Here is a 16,755-nt window from a genome sequence, read left to right as displayed (position 1 = left end):
CGAAAACTCAATTAAGTTACCAATCACAGTTAGAAAAATGCAAAAGAATATCTTGAAATAGTTTAGTTTGGACGACGATTTCTTTTATGATTAATGGAAGTTATAAATGAGTCAGAAATACTTAATTATACGTATATGTATGTACTTACTGGTGCAACCTTTGTAGTATTGTTATTATTTCTAGGTCTGTAGCTTACCTGCAAAAAAAAAGAATAAATCTATAAGTGTTAATAGGTAAGGTTATAATTAAAAATGAGTTTTATGATATAGTCGCTATGTCAACTAATAAAATTCTTAATCGAACTGGTGGCAAACAATGTAGCGCCTCGGCCGCAAGCGACCTCATCTAAATCAACTAAATTATACGCTGAAGTATAAGATTAAAGGATTTATTATTTTCATTAAGAAATCTATGACATTATTACCTGCACTAATTCATTTTCGTGTATTTTTGAAGCTTTAATAAATTTCTTTTTACTTTTCTTAGCAGTTATAATCGCGAGAAACTTATTCCACATACTTCAACGATGTTACCTTACACAATTAAGCTTAATACCAAACTGACGTAAATGCATGTGTTTCTACGATTTTATAATATTTACAAACCAAAAAACCTCGAATGCATAATGATAAGAAAGATTACCACGATGTACGTCAACTTTAATTTTATTATTATATTCGTAATCTTCATAAAATAACCTTTAAAGTGAGTTAAAACCAAACATGACGCATTCATCTCAAAAATCAAAAAGTTCGATCTATTAATTTTGACATATTTGTCAACTTTATAAAAATTCCTTTAAAATGAGTCCAAACTCGACATATTTAACTTTAATATTAATGGAAATACAATCACTTCCGGTTTGAAACGTTAACGTCAATTTTGACATATTTGTCATCTTCATTAAAAAACCTTTAAAATGAGTCCAAAGATGATGCACCTATCTCAAAAAACAAAAAAGTTGCAATAAAAAACATTAAACCCGAAGTTAGCAACAATGAAGATAGCAAATTAATTTTTAAATATTAATACCAACCTTAATTTTTGATTTTTTTTATTATATTTTTGTTTTTGTGACAAATGTTAAGACATTTTATAAAAATTAAGAATATGTCAAAATGACATTGACATTTCAAATCGGAAGTTGCTTATATCTCGAGTAATATTGGAATTAAACGTATCATGTTTGGACTCATTTTAAAGGATTTTTCACGACGATTATGACAAATATGTCAAAATTGACGTTGACATTCTTAACCGGAAGTTGACCATAACTTCATTAATATTGAAGATAAATATGTCGTGTTTGTACTCATTTTAAAGGATTTTTAATGAAGATTACAAATATGTCAAAATTGAGGTTGACATTTTAAACCTGAAGTTAGTTATCATATAATAGAAGTTTTATAACTGAAGTTAATCTAGTGTTAGTCACTTTTCCGCACTTTCTTTTTATTTTTAAAGTGTTTTTTGGGTCATTTCACATTGATTAAAAAAAATCATCGATTTTTGAGAGCGTTCTTAAGTTTTAATCTGTAAACTTGTAACACTTCGTCCTTAATTTCATTTTACAACTTTTTAAAGTTTAATTTTGTAAATTAATAACTAATAATCTGATTTCGACTTTGATATGTAATCTTTTTACATAACAAAACGAAATATTAAGAAACTTGTTTGTAAAATGGATAAGATGAAAGATGTTAATCTATTTGTAGAGTCTCTGAAGATGGCTAAGGGTCGAAACTAGTTAGACTTAAATTCTATATAAAATAGAAACCAGTTGAAAAGTACAAAATCAAACTTTAGAATTAACTCCAATTAATCCTGCTTCGTTCATCAATGACTTGTGCAAATTATGTAGGTGTATAAGAAATAAAAAACCGGTTATGCGATATTTTCGTACTTTCTACCACTTTCTTCAGGAACAAAACAATTAAGTCGATAACAAAATCAATAACACCATTTAATTCACTTTCCATTAACCGCAGATAATTAATTCTCAATTTCCGAGTTTGATCGTTACACATAATTCGAATTTCTAGTGATGAAATTATTTACGCCCAACTGTATTGTCTTAAACATTGCACATTTTGGTACGGCGAAAAGGGGAAATCGCTCCAGAACGTTAATCTGTCCTTGTACGGGAGATGCCACGAGATTTTGCGTTTCACCGTCTCGCACAAATCATCTACTTTCACATTGGTATATCACACAAAACGTGTCGTTTAATCAACAACTTGAATATTTTGTTAGGCAATTTAAAAACATTTAACCCAAATTTAAGTTAAGAAAAAAAAAGTATGCAGAAAGGTTTTTCAGTTGCATTGCAGAACCGTAAGTACCCTACACTACTTTACTTCCGTAAAAAACTAGGACATTCAAAGTATGAAAGGAGGCGTTTAAAAAGAACACCGTTGGCGAAAATGAACCCAGATTTTCTAGACAGCTTTGCAAGATTGCTGTCCGTATAGACACAAAGCGATCTATTACAGGGCTATAATGAATTCTTGGTACTTAAAATGATGACAATCTTTTTAATAAAAATATTGTTGTAAAAAAAAACAGAATGGTATATAATATTTCCTATTTCCACAGAGAACAGCTGAGGTAATCTCACCGTTTCCTGTACGTTAACAGTCAATTTACCGTCGATTTATTACGTCCGGTCCATTTCCCAACATGATGCGAATCAGCTCGATTCCAACACTTCGATTTGCAAGCGATTTGACCTCCACACTTTCAAGCATACGATCTTCGTTTACAAGAGGTATATGACCCCTCGCTGCGGCGACCGTCGGAAGGTCTGCTTATAGGCCATTTTTTCCATGTTAGCCGAAGACAAGGCGTCTGACCTTGGCTTATTTGTGGTCTCCAGTGCCATTAAGAGCCATATTCTCGGGATGGTCAATAGTTTACAGTTTGTAGAAGGAACGTAAAGAGGTTTAAAAAGGCAAAAAGAAGTTGTACACAAAACGGAAAAGCTAGTTTTTAAAAACACATAACACCGGTGTAGCGGAGCAATTTCCTAAAGTGCAAGAGCTTTGGCTCACTTGTAGCGTACATAGTCTCGCTAATAGACAATGTCATCGTCGATTCCCAGAAGGGTTGTAACGGTTTCAGCAAAGTCGTACGACCGAGTGCAACGCACACAAGGGACAGCTTATATAAAGAATAGAGACGAAAGGGGTGCGATTTATTGACACGCTAACTGCGCCAGTTCACTTGAACGCGAACGCAATTTCTGTGAACGCAGAAACCATCATAACTAATAGTTGGACGCTATCAATTACAAACAGCAGATGCATTTAGTCATTAAGATACTTAATGTGTGCTGTACGACCTTATTGCAGATGGAGCGTCATAGAAACTATCTTAAATGAAAGTTCTAATGCTGTAAATGAAACAAATTGCGCTCAGGTATCAACAGGTTGTCTCGCTTTAGAATATATAGCCCATTAGCTAAGTGTGTAATTTAATATTTAGTACATACAGGGTGTTCCGGTGACTCGGGGCATAAAATTAACCTCATATACTAGAGCAAAAATGATGACGATTCGTGAAAATAAATTATTATAAAAGTCTTCAAATGGCTAAGATATGGGCCATCAATGTTCAGAAATTTTAACACATTTTTCTAAACATTTTCAATACCATTTATGGTAGAGCGTTGAAATTTGGTACAGGGTAAACAAATATCAAGCAAAATCATTGAACCAATTTTGACTTTGATCGGGCGGCGGCAACCATGCTATACAGGTGTCCCTAAAATTTGTTTGCTTAGAACTTTTTTGTTCGCTCGTAACCCTACATTTATTTTTGTAAATTTTTATAACATTTACCGTTTTCGAGTTATACGCGAAAATGTTAAGCTTTGATTTCAATCGTAACAAACAAAAAAAGGAAACATATTCCGCAAGATCTGAGTTGGCGATGACAATTCAAAAACGAACTGAGCTAATAACTATTATTTGCATACATTTCTAAGTGCAGACTTAGTTAAATCCAGTGTTAATTTATTTTAGTTGAATAAAAGAATGTAATTTCCAAAACAATAAATTTAATTTTCACGGTTACAACAAACAAGAAAATAACAAAAATTCTAGCAAAAATATTAACAAGAACAATAAAATTGTAAACAAATAGTAATAAATAAAAAAGAACAAAAAAATACTAAAGCAGATGTTCAAAAACACTCCCGCCGGCATCAATGCACGCCTGGTATCGCCGTCTTAAATTAAAGCGCACTCTGCGGAGAACATCGATCACAGTTCGAAGTTGATCAAATGAATCAACAATTCGCAACCTCAGTTGATCAACTCGTTTTCGATCAACTGATTTAAACGCAGTAAATTAGCAATTTAACGCGTCCCCATAAATAAAAATCTACAGGTGTAAGATCCGGCGATCGGGGGGCCAACTTATCGGTGCACCTACTTCTAGTCCAATCCACCGTCCCGGAAAACGTTCCCTCAGAAATTCTTGGACAGCTTGTGTGCTATGCGCAGGAGCACCATTATGCATATACCACATTGCTTGCCTTGTGTTTAAAGGACCGTCATCTAAAAAATCATCTAATTCCTCTAAATGTCGCCTGTATGTATGTCCATCCTTGCCAGCCTTGATGGCAAGAAAACGGGTCCAATAATTACATCGCCCACAATGCCAGCCTAAACGTTAAGAGAAAATCTCCATTGTGATTTCCAAGTTTTCTTAAATCTTGGATTTTCGTCCGCCCAACTATGTAAATTTCTCAAATTGAAGATTCTATCTTTAGAAAAAGTGGATTCATCTGTAAAAAGCACTTTTTCTTAAAACTGATCATCAATTTGGATTTTGTGCTGCATTATTTGGCAATATTGCAGTCGCAGTTGGTAATCAGCCAGTCGAACTTCCTGAACTTTGTAACAATGAAATGGATAAATGTTGCTCGTGAAGAACACTCCAGACAGTTGTTTTTGAAGTTAAAAAGTGCCTCGCCATATCCAAAGTACTAGCTGTAGTATTTTCTTCTACGTAGTCTAGAATATCTTCTTCTAGTTCGGGTATTCGGACTGATCTTACGTTACTGTTGTTAGTAAATTTCGGCTTAAACGTCCCATTTTCCCTTAAACGGGTTTCAATCCTTAAAAATGTTTTTCGATTGGGCGCTCTGCGATTCGGAAATTTCTCCCGATAACGCTTAGCGGCTGCTACGGCGTTTCCATGACATTCCCCTAATGTCAAAATCATGTCAGTTTGTTCACTAAATGTGTAACTCTCCATTTTGAACACTTAAAATTAATAAAAACTTAACTAACAAAAAACTATCATTTGTGTTTAAACGACATAAGCAAGTTGACAGCTCAATTTGTTTTTTAATTGCCATGGCCAACCTTGACTTTTTCGAAGATTTTTATTTTTTAGTGTTACCATTGAAATCGAAACTTAATATTTTCGCGTATAACTCGAAAACGGTCAATGTTATCAAAATTTTCAAAGAGTGATAAAAGTCTCTAAAATAAATGTTCTATTAAAAAGTACAAAAATAAATGTAGGGTTACGAGCGAACAAAAAAGTTCTGAGCAAACAAATTTTAGGGACAGCCTGTATAGCATGGTTGCCGCCGCCCGATCAAAGTCAAAATTGGTTCAATGATTTTCCTTGATATTTGTTTACCCTGTACCAAATTTCAACGCTATACCATAAATGGTATTGAAAATATTTAGAAAAATGTGTTAAAACTTCTGAACTTTGATGGCCCATATCTTGACCATTTGAAGACTTTTATAATAATTTTTTTTCACGAATTGTCATCATTTTTGCTCTAGTGTATGAGGTTAATTTTATGCCCCGAGTCACCGGAACACCCTGTATATGTATAAAGTGGTGTTTATAAACATTACTAAAGTTTTAGTTAATTCAGTTAGATTTAGTGTAACGGAGCTCGTTATATTGAGGTAATACTGTACTAAGCTTTATGTATTAATCGAATCTAATTTGGTATCTACGACTGATATTGACAACTTTTAATGATTAATGAATATCAGCAGTATTTGGCGTTTAATTATCACATAACACAAATATATTATAATAATACTTTACGGCCCCATTCAATTCTCTTAATTAACCGTCGGCACAATTTATGCAATCTCGTTATGCCAACATTGTTTTCAACCGTTCAAATTGAAATTTCCCGGGAGAACGCAGAACTGGTTCTAGTTAGGGCCCTTACAAGGGAACTAATAATTTACGCGCACATATGAAAAGTGAGAGAATATCCATCGTCGGACGGAATTTATTGCAAATAGACCGAAGCACAATTACAATCTCACGTCGAACTTGTTCCTGTACTCTCACTTTCCTATAATTGGCCGACGATATACTCTGAGTACCGAAGCTCGTTTATTTGCCTTAGTGTTTTATGCAAATCAGTTGTGTCGCCATACGCCGTCACGTGCGTAATTTATTCAATGTTGGGTTTATAGAAATAGTTATAAAGGGAATAAAATTAGAGCAACAGGTTTTGAATCGATTCGCTGAAATTTATATTAAATTATTCCGGTTTCTAATATTTAATTCAATCGATAGGAATAATTAATTACCTCTTGTAATTTATATAAATCAATTAATAAGAAACGTTTCAACACTTTATCACATACATTTGACACCTAAAACAAGAAAAACAACTCAAAGAGCTATACTTATACTAACGAGTACCTGCTAGGGATTGTAGTGGCTACTTACACTCTGTACAAACGAAACACTTCAAAACGATAGGGTTGTAATGGTAAAATATAACGAACTTTGGCACTTGAAGTGTTTGTATGAAATAAATCTTGCTAAAAAATCCATTTTTCTTTGTTAATATAGAAAAAAATAACAAATCGTTCCAGCTATGACTTTCCTATTACAAATAACATAAACTAAAAGTAAGGAAAGTGAAAGTCCCCAAGCAAAGCCAATTTCCTCCTATTTCGCGATAATAACCTTCAGCTTATGGTTCGACAAAACTGAATAGAGCCATTAGAAAACCTTTTAAAGCACTTCTTATTAGCGGTCAAAGCTCCCAGTGGCAATCCTAAAGCAAATAAACACCAAAACACTTTCACATAGTGGTTAAATTGATTAAATATGAAGTCTTATTAAATACGAATTCAAGGAGGATCACGTATTGTCTTTTATTTTGCGTTGCGGAGTGAACAACAAACAACCTTGACTCTTAACAATGGTGTATTGCGCAACCATTTTTGAACGGTGATGAACATGTCCTACATGCTCAACCGAATTGTTACTAAGGTAGAAACCGCAACATCGAAATATAATCGCAAAAATTATTTCGTACAATTTAATAGAAACCGCAGTTCATTCAACAATGAATATGTGTCGAACAAGTTTAATGAAAGTCCTTCCTGAAATAAGCACGTTACCAGATACGACTATATCATTAATTAGCTTTCCTTGTTAGATCCAATGTACCATGCGTAGATGGCAATTTGTTTGACGATATGTCGGACAAAGTGAAAGGTGTTCATTCTACTTTTTTTTTAAACGTGTTATACTATTGTCACCTGACGTTTTATAAGGAACGAATTGTTTTTATAAGCTTTCTCCAAGAGTACGAGACGAGCATCAATTTAAGTCGACAAGATATTTTATTTTGTTGATAAATGAGTTGAGATAAATTATGTTTATAATTACAACACGTGGATATTTAAAGGTTAAAGTATTGAACTTGAGCACAAAACTTTATCTAGTATAAAATAGGTGGCGTTTATTTAGTCTTAATCATATCGTATTTTACATTAAGTTGAAACGATTCATATCACTATCTTAAAATTTGTCTTCAGTAGGGTCATTACTGATCCACTTAAGCAAAATGATGATTTAGGGATATGATCTTAATGATTATAGTCCACTTGATGTTTACTTGTATCGCAACGGTAAATACTCAAACTATCTGAACTGCTTATACTGAGGACATTTTTTGTATATAAAAAAATATAAGTGTCTTAATCAAAGCATTTTGCGCGAAAGTGATCAAAGTACTATTAAGCGCTGAAGTTAACAAAGTTCTGTTTGTGACTGATATCATTTAACATAGTTGAGGTCACTTTCGGGCGAGGCGCTATATTCAGTGATGGGCGCTGGGTAAATACCCGGCGGGTAGGTATTTATAAAATGGGTATTTACCCAAACAGTACATATAAAAGTGATACAAGTAAAAATATAACAGATTCGAACAAAAATGTAGAGGAACATGATGAAATGAGCGTTGAAGACGAGGAATTGTCAACGCTCGAAGACGTATTATTATCAGGTAACCACTGCTCATTCTTGCGATCATGATCCGCCCAGTTCCACTTTCTTTGCGTTACTTTGAGCCTCCTGGTAATGGCCACCGTTAATGTTAAAGTTGCGGAACCGTATGTCATAATCAAAGGAAGTACGCATTGATTGAAAACCTTTCTTTTCAAATATACAGGAATATCGCTCATGAAGATGTCTCTAAGTTTCCTGTAGGCTGCCCATGCGAGTATCATCCTTCTGTTTAGTTCGCTTGTTTGATTATTATCTCTCGATACACGAACCTCATGGCCAAGATATATGGCTGCGATGCGAACCAACAGAGATGAGTACTTTAAGAACAATAGTGGAAAAGACAAGAAGAGATAGAGTAAGGAACAAAACTGTAAAAGAATTTTGTGGACTCGGAGATGTCATGAGATTTGCTAGGGGAAATATAAAAAAATTTAATGAGTACTTCCAAAGAATGGAAGAAACCTGGCTGATTAAGACAGCAAGAGACCAAAGATTAGCTAGAAAGAGATCCTGGGAGACCAGGAAGTTCGATTTCCAGCTCTAATCAAACACCATGAAAGATGCGTAAAAAACAGGTTACAACCTGAAGAAAAGAAGAAGAATAATAAGATCTTAAACGAACTACTTAATTTTCAATTGGATATCAACAATCTCATGGATCTTGGAATCTTGGATTTGATGGAAAAGAATCAAACAACAAGAATTAATGAAGCACAAAAACTGAATTTAGTCATTAATATTAGACTGATACTCAATTCAGGACATTCAAAGTTGTTTTTCAAGCATTAAAGAAATCGTTAAATACTTTCGAAAAGTATTACGTAAAGGAGAATGGTCGGTAGTGAAAATATAAACATTTCCGAAATATATGTACACTTAAAGCTAATAACACCAGGAATGTGTATAAATTTGTTAGACAGTTAAGACAAAGGCACAAATCGCACGTAGCTCTATGCTGAGATGGAACAGGAAAAATAATATATGATAGTGAAATGAATTACATTTGGAAAAATTATTTCCAAAACCTGTTAAGCATAGAAACTGATTTGGAAATAGACAGCAGTCCGTCACACCAAAGAAAGGATAGTGTCATGGAACCTATATAAATTAGTGAGGTTCAAAACGCAATCACTGCGTCAAAACATGGAAAGGCATCAGGGATTAATGACATACCATCAAAAGTATTCAAGATAGAAGTATTCATTATCACCAATATTGATGTTAGAGCTTGGAACAAGATTTGTCCTAAATTTTGTTGATATTTAGCCCGACGCAGTTGCATACTTCAGCATCAGTTTCATCTCTCCAAGACTATCCGAAATAAGGACTATATCGTCCGCGTAGCGCAAATTACTTAGGTATTGCCATCAATGTTTATACCTTTTTGGGTCCAATCCAGTTGTTTAAATGCACTCTCCAGGACTGTGATGAACAATTTGGGTTCAACATTATATAGCCTTGTCTTAACCCACGTCCAATGAGTATTCGGTCAGTACTTTCATGCAATTTTACCGTCATTGTAGCATTTTTGTAAATGTAATAAATAAGTTTGGTGTATCGATAATGGACTCTGCATTCTTGAAGTACTTGCAAAACTGCCATCAACTCAATTTAAATCAAATTTTATAAATACCTCTAAATACCCATCTTGGGTAAATACCTCCGGGTATATATCCAGGGAATTTTCCCTTGAAAATAAATACCCGGGTATTTAACAACACTGGCTATATTTGATATATCAGCACGAAATCGTCACTTTTTCATTATGTATTGTCCATTTTAGTATTGAAATTATATTAATTGAAGCATAATAGACAACACAATTGGAATGCAGTTTTCATATTTTCTAATATTGCTCGACATTGATGCAGCTGAGAACAAAAGTGTTGCAGAGTAATGTGTAAATGGTAAAATTATGTAAATAAAAAACAATCAAAAGATAAAGCAACCATTACTAATAATAACATTCAACGCGAGCTAAAAATAAGGAAAAACATAAAAATAGAGAAAATTTTAACAACATTTAAGAACGAATAATTCAAGAAAGTACTGATGAAAGAAGAGATGATTCCAGATTTCGAAAATTAAAAGTATAACAGACGTGGCTATTGCTCCTGAAGATGACTAAAAAGAATTAGTCGAAACCGGTAGAGCCGAAAATAAAAGATACCCTTCTGAAAAGCAAAGTTTTTTATTTACATAATCTAACAGGATGGGAAGTAATAATATTAATAAATGGTAAAATTTGCTACAACTTTTGATCTAAACACTTTTCTGTATCATGCTCGGAATACCGTTTTTTTTCCATTAGCAACTTGTGAAACTACGAATTCTTCCAATTTTCAAATATAGCTCGACATTGATGCAGCTGAGAGCAAAAGTGTTACAGAGCAATGTGTAAAGGTTAAAATTTGCTACAACTTTTGATGTAAAAGTTTTTCTGTATCATGCTTGGAATACCGTTTTTTTTTCCATTAGCAACTTGTGAAACTACGAATTCTTCCAATTTTCAAATATAGCTCGACATTGATGCAGCTGAGAGCAAAAGTGTTACAGAGCAATGTGTAAAGATTAAAATTTGCTACAACTTTTGATGTAAAAGTTTTTCTGTATCATGCTCGGAATACTGTTTTCTTTCCATTAGCAACTTGTGAAACTACGAATTCTTCCAATTTTCAAATATAGCTCGACATTGATGCAGCTGAGAGCAAAAGTGTTACAGAGCAATGTGTAAAGAGTAAAATTTGCTACAACTTTTGATGTAAAAGTTTTTCTGTATCATGCTCGGAATACCGTTTTTTTTTCCATTAGCAACTTGTGAAACTACGAATTCTTCCAATTTTCAAATATAGCTCGACATTGATGCAGCTGAGAGCAAACGTGTTACAGAGCAATGTGTAAAGAGTAAAATTTGCTACAACTTCTGATGTAAAAGTTTTTCTGTATCATGCTTGGAATACCGTTTTTTTTTCCATTAGCAACTTGTGAAACTACGTATTCTTCCAATTTTCAAATATAGCTCGACATTGATGCAGCTGAGAGCAAAAGTGTTACAGAGCAATGTGTAAAGGGTAAAATTTGCTACAACTTTTGATGTAAAAGTTTTTCTGTATCATGCTTGGAATACCGTTTTTTTTCCATTAGCAACTTGTGAAACTACGAATTCTTCCAATTTTCAAATATAGCTCGACATTGATGCAGCTGAGAGCAAAAGTGTTACAGAGCAATGTGTAAAGGGTAACATTTGCTACAACTTTTGATGTAAAAGTTTTTCTGTATTATGCTCGGAATACCGTTTTTTTTCTATTAGCAACTTGTGAAACTACGAATTCTTCCAATTTTCAAATATAGCTCGACATTGATGCAGCTGAGAGTAAAAGTGTTACAGAGCAATGTGTAAAGAGTAAAATTTGCTACAACTTCTGATGTAAAAGTTTTTCTGTATCATGCTTGGAATACCGTTTTTTTCCATTAGCAACTTGTGAAACTACGAATTCTTCCAATTTTCAAATATAGCTCGACATTGATGCAGCTGAGAGCAAAAGTGTTACAGAGCAATCTGTAAAAGTAAACTAGTTTTGTTCTAAAAGTTTTTCTATATCATGGTATCAAATACTAAAATGATATTTTCATCACATAAATAAAATTTAGATGTGGAATACTAGAATATTTGCGAATATGTCACAAATATAATCTTAGAAAACTGATCATAGAAGATACAAATTTTAATAAATATTTAACACAACCAGTAAACATTTTTTTTATTTGCAACATATTCGTGTTAAAAACCGTATAGCTTACAACCTTGAAGCATAAATTATTTACTATAGCATAACACAAATAACATTCATCGCATGATAATTTTGACCTCTTGGAAATACAAAAATAAAAAACAGTTGTTATTTGGCATGGAGACAAACTCCATTGCATTTTCATCGTTCAAAACCAATAACTGTTAGACTCATGTAAAATTTAAAAAAAAAATGTATCTAACCCATTTTTTTGACGGTTAAATGTATTTGAAGTCCATTAGCATGTTAAAAATAAATTGGTCAATCAACGATTTGCGTAGATCGAAAGGTCGCACGTAAAGTTATAAATACCAGGATCGTATTGAAAAATTTCCATAACTGACGTGCGCTAATAGCAGTTGTCCCCAATACGTAAAAAAAAATAGGGGGAACGTTAAATTGAAGTATAAACGAGGTCGTTAGAGAGTATTGTTGATAAGGGATACGTGTGGTTGTGTATGGGTGTTTGTATTGTAATAATATATTACCAGACGTTCAATAAGTTCCGTACGGGCGACGGATGTTTTTAAAATAACCAACAAAATACCGCATCGTCCTTGAATCTATTTTCAAACAAATGTTACTATTGCGTTCATGTGAAACTGACAAATTACTTTCAAATCGTGAAAAAAAAAAGATGAGTTTCAAAAGAACCGTGCGCAATCGAGAAAATAGAAATTGAAAGTAATAATGAATGCGGTAACGCTAATTGACATCTCTTTTAATGAACTAAGTACATAAATTTCACTAGTAGTAGTTTTGTGACTACGTGCATGCGATGTTTTCGAAGAAGAAAAAAGTATCAATCGTGAGTTGAAAGTGAGTTCGCTAGAAATCTCCGCTCGGCAGAAAATGGCAGTAAATCTCTGTGATTTTAGTGTGATAACTAATGACAGTGTCAACGGGAGATTTATAACCCTATTTAAGTAATTTGTTTGTTATGCCACAAACGATACGTTTGTAAATGTTAATTTATTCTAAAACCAATTTTATCTTTTTCAATACTTAATTATCTGAGTACACGTGTTTATGTCAACTTTTTAAGCACTTATTGTTGGTTGAAACTTAATGATGTTAAGATTAGAATCTTACAAAGCAGCTTTTAGATTATAATTTTTGAAAGATTTAGTAAATTGATTCGAATAGGTGGAAAACTGCAGGTACAACCACAAAGGTGATGGATAAATTCAAAAATAGATCGCAACAATAAACAGTCTGGTCAGCGTTCCCTGAATTACTTGTTGCTTACATGTTAAAGTAAAATATTTTCAAAGCCTCAATCTAACAACTATTCACAATTGTTTCTATCGATAAAAAAATCTAATGTGTGTCATCGAGAAAACATTTCTATTGTTTGAATTATTGGTGATAAACGAATTAATCAGTTCATTCACATTTTCAATTTTTCCCTTAACCTCATCTTTTATAGTCGTTAAACTTGCATATTGTTTTTGGTTGCCATTGCGTTGCTATATTTAGACTTCGTCGAATGTATATCGAAAGATAAAACGAAGTTTAAGAACGTTGTTGATAAGTGAAGAAGTAATTAGTGAGTTTTATATCATAATAAATTAATTATCCAAATTATTAGGTACTTACGTAGTCAAAATCCTCTTCTTGAGATTTACCGTTAAAACAACACGAAAAACACCCCATTTTACAATAATAATTATAAATATGTAAAAAAAATAAGTCTTAACACTAACTTAGTTTACAACTAACTGATCACAGTTGCAAAATATTTTGCGTTAGTCTCACTAAACGACGACGGACGACCGCTGTCCGGGCGGCAAACCGGGCTTTTTGAGTGCTAATCATAAGACTAAACGAACCTCCGATAAAGAGCCAGGCTTGTATATGCGAGTTTCGTTGTTTGGAAACTTATTATCGGCGTAGAGAACTAACTGCTGGTCGAGTTGCATTATCAGGAAAACGAAGCCGCCGCCGGCGTCGGATTTATCAACAACAAGCGATTATTAGCAATGAACTGGCGTACCGGAGCTCCCTGTTTTAACACACGGAGGTGGCATATACATTTGCGCGTGATGCGTATTGGTGACCTCGACTAAAATAGTTGACGGATTTATTCGTGATTAATTAATATTTTCTTCAAACACTTCTTATGTTTACATCTTAACCTATATTATAATATTAATTAAAGAATTAAGTAGATGGTACCATCTGTACAAGGCAAATCCCTTCATTAGAGTAAATCTTGGTAGTAATTACCCAAGTAATATTCATAAAAATGATTAAAACTATAAATATAAAATAAGATTATAATATATTACAAAGTATTTGCACTTGTCAGTTTTCATCCATCCAATTAAACTTACCAATCTCAACCATAGAATTAACACACGCGTTAACGATAATAACCATCTTCCGTTGGTTGATGTAATTACTTGTGATTTTAATTGGTTACATTTATGCGACCGGTAATTTAAAATACCACAAGCTGTGACGTTTCTTCTTTTCTCATTACCTTAATGAATATTTTAGTTAAATGGCTACTATATACTTACCAGAACACAATTTCCTTTTAACACTCTTGTTTACAAATAATAGAAAATCCTTATTAGCAAGTGACTAAGCTTAAGCTAAGAAACGGGTATTGCCACTGCGACATTTGGCAAACGCGAATTATATTCTTTAAAGATCTCTACCTCTATCTTCACTTATGCTTATGCAACGTTATTAAATGGTCGTTAACGAGAAGTTGGATGATAACGGTGAAAGTTATAAAAGGTGTCGATTCAGCTGATTATTTGAATTTCCCGGAGAAAAACGCAAGACGGTTTCTAATCTCGTTACTAATTTGCTTGTGCATTATTCAGAATCGTTTCGTAAAATGTTAATTACCAAACGTTAACAGCTGAGTACTAGAAAGTCAAGTTTAGTTGTGTTATTACGTATGAGTACAATGCACTGATTAATATTTAGTTTAGATAAGCAGATGGTGATTGTATTCAACTTTGTGTAAACTTTCTTGAAAATATGACTGCATTGGGAAAGTAAAGATTTTTTTAAATCAAGGTTTTAAGAGACATGTCTTTTTTTTCTATTAAAATTAATTAATTTCCTGCCGTTTAAAACCAAAATAATCGTGTAACAAAATTTAATATTACTTTCTCTGGTGTGATTAATTGATTGCTTTCCGTACTTATGTGAAAAGATTAATTAAGAATTCATCGATTTAATATTAGCCGTGAAATTAAATTTGATGGTTGTCTCTTTATCTAAACACAAAAAGAAGAGACGAATAGAAACTTACTTACAGAATTAATCATTTGAATAGTTTTATGATTACTTTAATTTATATTAAAAAAATCTTTTGACGACGCTCACTGATGAACCTCAACTAAATATAAAAGCTTCATATTATGCTAAAAGGGACAAAAAGACTTGGAGTGCAAAATTTTAACTCTCTTGACGGCTTAGGTTCTAAAGCTTGGGACATAAACGACCTTGACTCAAACAGCTTAGTTTATAAAGACTCGGCCGCTCACGATCTTTTAAATTGTAAATCTTGGGCTGCACATGACCTCTGCTATCAATTCTTCAACAGCTTACAATTTAAATAGTATCTACAATTGATTTTATAAACATATTTATTTAATTCCATTATCCACTAATAGAGGGCGTTTAACTATAACTGTCAAATCTAAAATGTCAAAGTTGATGGATCAATTTCATCTGAATTTTTAAAAGAAAATTGCTTCTTTCTACACCTTAAAACCATTATTTGATTTCTATATACTAAATCGTCTAATTATTTTAAAATTAAATTTGTCGTATAGATTTTGATATGTTTTTTCGTATAAAATTGTGAGAAATTTATCGATAATATTAAAAAATTAAACATACCTCTTGACTGTTCTTAATTTCCACAGGCACATCTTCGGTAATTGGCATTCTAAAAAATATTTTATCATACTTTAACCGAAATATTCACTTCGAGACCCGTACGATTACTGAACACAATTTATCACATAAGGCTTCTTATTTGTACTTTATTTTGCACTATTTGTAACGGAATTACATTGTAAATCCTATAATCGCGGAATTAAATTGGATTTTAATAAAGGTTTTACGTTTTTCATTTAACCGGGTTGTATGTAAACAACGCCACATTATAACTGTCGAATTAGCGCCATCTATTATTGAAATAGAGAAACGTACATAAGATTTCTATATTTATTAAAATATTTATAAATTTTTAATAATTAAAAAATATCTGCAGTATGATTAATTAAAATTTAATTTAGTTTAATAATTTTTATTGTTTTAGTTAATTATTATCTAAATGTCAAATTGGTTGTCTATACATAACCTCTTCAGATAAGAAGGCTACTTTCACAATGGCCATCATCGCATTCGATTTAACCTAAAAATTTAAAGTTTTTAAAATCTTTCACCAACAACCAAAAATAAAATTATTCATCAACCCTATTAATATGTGGTTATATAAGAAAATGACCTCTGACGAAATTCAACATTTGCCAGGTAAGGTATACATTTTTTCCTGAGGTGTCCTCAGTGTATGTGTACACTTTTAATACTTACCTTAGTGATTATTATCTATCTATAGGTGACAATGTACTGCACTTGATTAGACCGTGATGTCTAACTACACAATAGTACAATATTCAAAGTTATTTATTA

At 32.6% G+C, this 16,755-nt stretch overlaps 1 protein-coding gene across 4 annotated transcripts in view; it reads right to left on the bottom strand.

Annotated features, from left to right (window-relative positions):
* Positions 1-16,220, bottom strand: part of LOC111415137 (protein FAM107B) — a 43,413-nt gene extending 27,193 nt beyond the window's left edge. The window contains exons 1-2 of one of the 4 annotated variants that reach the window (XM_071193885.1): positions 15,958-16,183; positions 150-197 (exon numbers count right to left, since the gene is read on the bottom strand). In XM_071193885.1, coding sequence (XP_071049986.1) covers positions 150-197; positions 15,958-16,005 — 96 coding nt within the window. In that variant the 5' untranslated portion in view covers positions 16,006-16,183. Of the gene's footprint in view, positions 1-149; positions 198-425; positions 558-13,689; positions 14,070-15,957 lie in introns of those variants that run through there. The other 3 variants (XM_023046674.2, XM_023046675.2, XM_071193886.1) reach the window with 3 other exon arrangements.
* Positions 16,221-16,755: the final 535 nt, after the last annotated feature.

Source organism: Onthophagus taurus, chromosome 2 (genome assembly GCF_036711975.1).
Source record: "Onthophagus taurus isolate NC chromosome 2, IU_Otau_3.0, whole genome shotgun sequence".
Taxonomy (NCBI): domain Eukaryota; kingdom Metazoa; phylum Arthropoda; class Insecta; order Coleoptera; family Scarabaeidae; genus Onthophagus; species Onthophagus taurus.
The sequence above is the reverse complement of the archived record's forward strand: the minus strand, read 5'-3'. Positions and strand labels throughout refer to the sequence as shown.